Source organism: Sceloporus undulatus, chromosome 2 (assembly GCF_019175285.1).
Source record: "Sceloporus undulatus isolate JIND9_A2432 ecotype Alabama chromosome 2, SceUnd_v1.1, whole genome shotgun sequence".
NCBI lineage: Eukaryota > Metazoa > Chordata > Lepidosauria > Squamata > Phrynosomatidae > Sceloporus > Sceloporus undulatus.
Genome location: NC_056523.1, coordinates 23,961,026 through 23,968,263, shown reverse-complemented (window position 1 = coordinate 23,968,263; position 7,238 = coordinate 23,961,026). Strand labels below are relative to the sequence as shown.

Here is a 7,238-nt window from a genome sequence, read left to right as displayed (position 1 = left end):
ACTTCCAAGTCATCTTGTCATCAACAAGCCTGCCCAGGTCTTATTGTATTTTCTAGTGTCTTCTCATGATATATCCAACATATGACTGTCTCATCTTGGCTTCTAGGGAGATTTCAGGCTTGGTTTGCTTTAATACCCATTCTTTTGTCTTTTTGGCAGCCCATGATGTCTGTAGAACTCCTCCAGCACATTTAAAATGAGTCATTTCTGTTCCTATCAGCTTTTTTCACAATCATACACAGAAATTGAAAATACAATAGCGTGGTCAATCCTGACTTTGATATTTAATGATATAACTTTACCCTTGAGGACTTTGTGCTAAATCCTTTCCTATGCTGAGAGGAAAACAATTACAGGGGACTTTATTTGGGAAAGGACTTTTGTAAAGATGATGAAACATAACTTCTGTGCTTTCAGAATAACATGCCAACAAGATGCAGAAAAACAGGCAGTTTGGAGTTTTAGCATTTCTGACTTACTAGAAAGAGGAAGCCCATCATGGCACAACCTTTCCACAGTGGTGGAAAAGTTCCTCAGACTTCAGACTAAAATCCAGAGTGGACTCAGCATCCCACTGAGATAGGAATTTTCAGCCTGTGTGTGGGAGAAGGAAGAGGAAGTGATAGAGAATTGATTTGCCTTACCTTATATTTTTGTAAGCTAATCCTTTGAATTGTTGCAGTTTGAAGTATATGGGGTGGGCAAATAATACAGTAGGATCTTGGTATCTACTGGGGTTTGATTCCAGGATTCCCCTAAATCTGTGGAAGCTCAGGTCCCATTGAGTACAATGGCACAGTAAAATGGTGTCCCTTATATAAAATGGAAAAGTCAAGGTTTGCTTTTTGGAAATTATATTTATTTTGAATATTTTCAAGCTATGGATGGTTGAATCTGTGTATAAAGAATCCATGGATATGGTGGGCCAACTGTACTCACCAAGGCACTATCTTTCCTTAGTAAGAGCATTCTTCTCTGAGGCAAGAGGCTATGTTGATAGTAGCAATGCTGCTACCAGGGTCTTCTGTGTCAGACAGGCTTTTGTTGATGAGCCAACTAAATGTGCCAGACAGCTACTCGGCAGCAGCAGTATTGGGGGTTGACACTGGCAGAGGATTTCTCAGAGACAATAGTAGTGGCACCATCGCTAATGCCTATTAGTACTGTGCAGAAGGAGGCACAGTAAATCACCTTTTGAGTATCTTTTATCAGAGAAACCCTATGATGAAACAATCCAGTAATGCCAGAAGATGAAACTCTCAGTTCAGATGGTACTCAACAAGCTACTAGGGTACTGCCCAGAACAACTATGAGTAGGGCTGTGATTAATGATACAATTGGGCACAGGCTGAAAACACATTCAGCTGTTGATGTGATAAAAGGGGAAGAGAAAGTCTGAAGTGGCAAAACACACAAGGGCATGGAATATGAGAAGCATGAGCCAGTGGAAGCTAGACACAGCAAAACGAGAAAAGGAATGTATAAACACTGCAATACTTGGGGTGAGTGAGCTAAAGTGGACACAAATGGTTCATGACTCATTTTGAGTCAGATGAGTCTGCAAGACCTGAGCAGGGTTGTTGAGGATAGAGTGACTTGGAGGTCTTTCATTCATAGGGTCGCCATAAGTTGAAGTTGACTTGATGGCAGTCAGTAGCAATGAGGAGGGCATGATATTGTATCCAGTCCTTTCCCTAAGACCAACATGGCCTGTCACCACTAGTTTTATGAACTCATTGAGGAACTTTCTAAGAAGAGTGTAGGAATAACAAGACAGCCTGGATAGGGCCTTTGGTGCACAACTGGTTCTCACTATATTTATCTGTTGTGACCAAAACCATGCATTGTATGTGGAACCAAATACTGATTACAGAACTTTTTCTCCGTGTAGGCCTGCTGCACTGGCACTAATCCAGGATAGCGAAACGGGCTGATCTGCAGTCATGATAGTATACACAAAAGAACATGTGTGCCACACTTCTACTCCAGATCCTGTTCTTCCCAGAATGCATGTATGCTAGAAAATCCATGGGGAGAAAGCCTATCAGTGGCTACTAAGCATGATGGCTACATATAATCTTTAGAACCACGTGCCATTAAATACCAAACTACAGAACATAGCTATTGCTTTCATGTTCTGCTTTGTTGGCTTTGAAAATCTTGTCTTATCCAAAAGGAGTTTTCACACGTTCTTAAGCTTTTCTTGCCATAGTTCTCTTGTTGTGCCTTGTTACCATTTCCTATCTCATTGGTCTGTCTGTTTCATCCTGAGTGAACCACTTTGAACTTGGGATGGCTGCAATTGCCAAAAGGTTTCTGCTGCATATCTACCTCATGTTAAATAAACAAATAAATAAATTTGTATCAGATAAATCAAATAAGCAAGGGAGTCTCCAGATATTGTTGTTGTGTGCCTTCAAGTCATTTCCACCTTATGGCAACCCTATCATGTTTTTTTTAATTGGCAAGATCAGAGGAGGTTGCCATTGCCCTCCCAAGGCTGAAAGCATGTGACTTGCCCAATGTCACCTACTGGATTTCATGGCCAAGCTGGGAATCAAACCCTGGTCTCCAAAGTCATAGTCAAACACTCAAACCATTATGCCACACTAAGTCCATATCACAGGAGTGCAATTTCCATTGGCCTTAGTCAGCAGAGCCAATGGTGAAGGATGGTCGGGTACCATTCTAACAGTGTCTAAAAGGTCACATGTTCTCTATCCTTGCTCTAAGTCCTTGAGTGAATTGCAGTTCAAGAGTTTAGACAAGCAAATCAAGAAACAAGGAAGTTTGGTGCAGACAGCAATGCCTCTTTGAGTTTTATTTTCACACAAATATAATAAAGCCACTCCAGTTGAGACATAACTTACATAAAAAGCATTCCAATGTGTAGCTGGTGTTTCTATTTCAAGATGTTTCAAATACTGTACAGAAGAAAACAGCAGCAGAACTCAACATGGAAACTTTTCCTTTGGCATCTTAAGTGCTCCCATATAGGTATCCCATGTGCTGGATGCTAGTGGGAAAGCATTTATCACAGTGACACCTTTAGGGATTCTGTAGGAGCATAGGAAGCTGGGATGAGGATGACCCATGCCAAGGAATGCAGGGAAACAGTGCTCCAGGCACTCGCTAGAGCAGACTGGGCTCATGTGGATGTGTTGTGCTACAATTTCCAGAATCTCATACCTGGCTGTGGTATTCTGAGAGTTGTAGTCTGTAACAATCTAGAGGGCCCTAGGCTGAGGAAGCCTGAACTACAACTAAGGCAAGGGCACCCAAGTGAGGATGGTGGATGGGGTTTACACAGTGGAAGTGAGGCATAGCTGCAGAATATGATGCATCATTGGCAGGTATTGTAGATTTGGATCTGCTGGTTAATGTCTCCCAAGATGCCTCTCATCTTGGCTTCCAGCCCATCCAGTTGGGCTGCTTTCTCTTGCAGCAGCCTCTCATTTTCTTCATATGTTTCTTCTAATGCTGAGTAAGGAAAGGGAAAAGATAGGTTGGAATGGAAAATAAAAAGTAGAAGAGAGTAAGCTAAGGGCACAGTGACTTGTATATTCCCATTCCTGGATCTAAGGTTCTAAGAGCCAGTTGCATGCTTGTAGCACCACAGGTCCAGACCTGGCATGGATGTTTCCTTTGGGACAGAAAACAATACTCCCTGCCCCCAGTGAGAATGTTTGCATTGTTTTCATAGTGTATACTCCATGCAATGCTGAAATACTCAGGGGGTGGCAGAAAGAGGTGAGGACTGGGGGGAGGGGTGTGTATTGGGTGTGAAGTCTGTTTAGTCACCCACAGACTCTTGGTAGCTTCCTGGCTTTGTACGATGATGGCTTGGGCCATGAAAATGAATTTAAAGCCAGTGTCTTCTTATTTGGAGGCACCTCCTCATCCCGTTTAGGAGTCGCAAAGCAACAGTTCTAAGCTCCTGCAGTGACCAAAATTCTTCACAAGATAATAGACTGTAAAATGGGCAGTGTGCACAGTTCTGTGCCTCCTGATAAATTCCTGTTTTAATAGCTGGGATGGCAAATGTGTGGCCCTCCACATAATGTTGGATTGCATTTCCCACCATTGGCTATGCTGAATAGGGCTGATGGGTTCTGTAATCTAGCAATATCTGGAGGGCTGTATTGTTACTCACCCCTGTCTGGCCTACCCAGCAGAATTATCACTGGAGTGGAGATGTTTTCTTCCACCCTCAAGGGCAGAAGACAGGGATCAATCCATAATATCTGCTTGGTGGGAAATTCTCCCTCTGCTTCTCCCTCCCCACCCCCATAACTGCCTTTCACTTACACACACACACACCCCTTTCCCCTTCTACTCATCTGCTCTATCTGGTCATGGTATATTCTGCCTCTTTGTTTATCCTTCACACAGACACACACATCTGGTATGTAATACATTGGGTAATTTCTCAATTACCTAATGAAAAATGACTTTCACAGTTTCTGCCCATGATGCAAAGAGAGACAGCAGAAAGAATGAAAACTGAATCTTATGAAAGCTTAGCTAACTAAAGGAGCAGGCAGACCTTAATGGTTAAGGGACAGGAGGACTTCACTAGCCCATATAGCAGGGCTGAGGAACATGTGACCCTACAAAGGTTGTTGGAGAGTAACCATCATCCCACTGACCATGGTGACTCATAAGCTGATGAGAGCTGCAGTTCAACAATATCTGGAGGGCCATACGTTCCCCAGCCCTACCTTTCTTATATATCTACATGTTCCTCTCTACCTTATATATACATGTCAATGATCTTTCACACACGTTACCTCCACAATCCTTTTGGGATGTGGAACAGATTTCTGAAAAGCTGAACTTTGGAATCATATATTTTGAGTATAGAATGAAAGTTGTATAGACACCCAGTTTATTATGAAGATGTTACATATACAAATCTTCTCCCTGCCTGGGAATGTAACAACAAATCATCAATGCCTTTTTAAAAAAGGAATTTTTAAAAGTCTTGCAGCTAAAATACAAATATAAACTTAATTGATGAACTACTGTCCCACCCCTTACAGGCAAATTATAGGGATAATTGATTGTTCTAAGGCCAACACATTAAGATTGGCTAATCATATCCCATCAAATGATTGGGAGTAGAGAAGTGCTTCAACCTTGCATTTCAACTTTACACTGAAAATATAATAGTGCTAGGAGAAATCATTCAAGAGACCGGGAGCCACAACTGAAAAGACCTTTTGAGCCTTTCTTGCAGGAAACACTCGGGAGAAGATTTCAGATGCTGATATATTATAGGCAGGATCATGAAAAGAAGGCATCCTGTCAACATTTGAGATCCTGGGGCATACTTACCACTGAGCCGCCGCAATTTGTCATGAGCATCACGCAGCAGCCCCTTGGCTTCATCTCGTAGGCGCTCTGCTTTTTGCCGAGCCCCCAGGACATGCTGGGCTTTGTGTTCCACAAGTTCCTTCATTGTGCGGTACCTGTCACTTAAGGGGCCATCTAGGATCTGGGATGCAGCAAGAAAAACAGGCTAAATGGAGAACAGAACTGCAAACATCCTTGTTGTCACATTCCCCAGTCTCCATATTATTGTACTATTGTAAAAAGGGTAGCCAAAAATGAAAGACAGCAATTGTGCCTCACAATCATTCTGTTGGAATGTTTGAATGACCAAGGTTTATTCATGTGAATGATGCTGCCGACCATATAATGTCCTCAGTATGTAAAGTACTATGGACCACAGTATTAGTGAGTGGGAGAGGACAGATCTCTGCCCAACAATATCAAAACATCAAATCTAGATCTAGGAGGGAAACATGAAATTTTGAGCCCATCCAGGCCTCCCCAGCCAGCCACGAAAGCAATAGCAATACCAAGTGCATCAAACTAGGCAGTGACTGTGGGGGGTTGCTACAACTGCTTGAATCCTCTGGACCCCATCTGTTTCCCTCTAGTGGATGGACCTTATCACACGTGGGGGGGGGGGTTTGCAGCTCAGATCTGCAGTCACTCCTGTTCTAGCAATGCAAAGCGTGATTTTTTTCACACCGGATCCAGAGTCACTCCTGTCTAGCAATGCAAATTAAGGTTAAAACGTGATGTTTTACCACACCTGGTTGCCTTTCCGCTGCCATTCTGAACTGAGGGAGAAGCGGAGTCAGTTCTATTCCAAGCAAGTCACGTGATGCGGATTCAAGCAAAGGGGAGTGAGTGCACATTGTATTACCACACTGAAGGGTTCAACAATTCGAATCGGCACCTTTGCACATGCTCAATGGGGCTCTGGACTCTGTCCTCCTTCCCTGCCCCCCTCCTTAGCTGTCATCCTTCATCGGGGAGAAGAAGCAGTCAGGGGATGATGGGATAGATGGCAGTTTGGCAGAGAGGGTGAGATGGGGATGCAGGAGCAATCAGGGGATGATGGGTTGGATGGCAGGGGGTCACTGGAGCCAGGATTGGGATGCAGGAGAAGGCAGGGGACAATGGGATAGGTCACTGGGGGTCGCTAGGGCCAGGATTGGGATGCAGGAGAAGGCAGAGGATGATGGGATAGGTCACTGGGGGTCCCTGGGGCCAGGATCGGGATGCAGGAGAAGGCAGGGGATGATGGGATAACTCTGGGGGTCACTGGGGCCAGGATCAGGAAGCAGGAGAAGGCAGGGGATGATGGGATAGCTCTCTGGGGGTCACTGGGGCCAGGATCAGGAAGCAGGAGAAGGCAGGGGATGATAGGATAGTTCGTTGGGGGTCTCTGGGGCCAGGATCAGGATGCAGGAGAAGGCAGAGGATGATGTTAAAACGTGATGTTTAACCACACCTGGTTGCCTTTCCGCTGCCATTCTGAACTGAGGGAGAAGCGGAGTCATTCATTCCAAGCAAGTCACGTGATGCGGATTCAAGCAAAGGGGAGTGAGTGCACATGTATTACCACACTGAAGGGTTCAACAATTCGAATCGGCACCTTGCACAGGCTCAATGGGGCTCTGGACTCTGTCCCTTCCTGCCCCCCTCCTTAGCTGTCATCCTTCATCGGGAGAAGAAGCAGTCAGGGGATGATGGGATAGAGGGCAGTTTGGCAGAGAGGGTGAGATGGGGAGCAGGAGCAATCAGGGGATGATGGGTTGGATGGCAGGGGGTCACTGGAGCCAGGATTGGGATGCAGGAGAAGGCAGGGACAAGGGATAGGTCACTGTCGCTAGGGCCAGGATTGGATGCAGGAGAAGGCAGAGGATGAGGGATAGGTCAAA

General features: G+C 44.7%; 1 protein-coding gene across 1 annotated transcript in view; it reads right to left on the bottom strand.

Annotated features, from left to right (window-relative positions):
- Positions 1-2,785: 2,785 nt before the first annotated feature.
- Positions 2,786-7,238, bottom strand: part of LAMB2 (laminin subunit beta 2) — a 61,349-nt gene continuing 56,896 nt past the window's right edge. The window contains 2 exon segments of the mRNA XM_042447442.1: positions 2,786-3,480; positions 5,338-5,497. Coding sequence (XP_042303376.1) covers positions 3,344-3,480; positions 5,338-5,497 — 297 coding nt within the window. The 3' untranslated portion in view covers positions 2,786-3,343.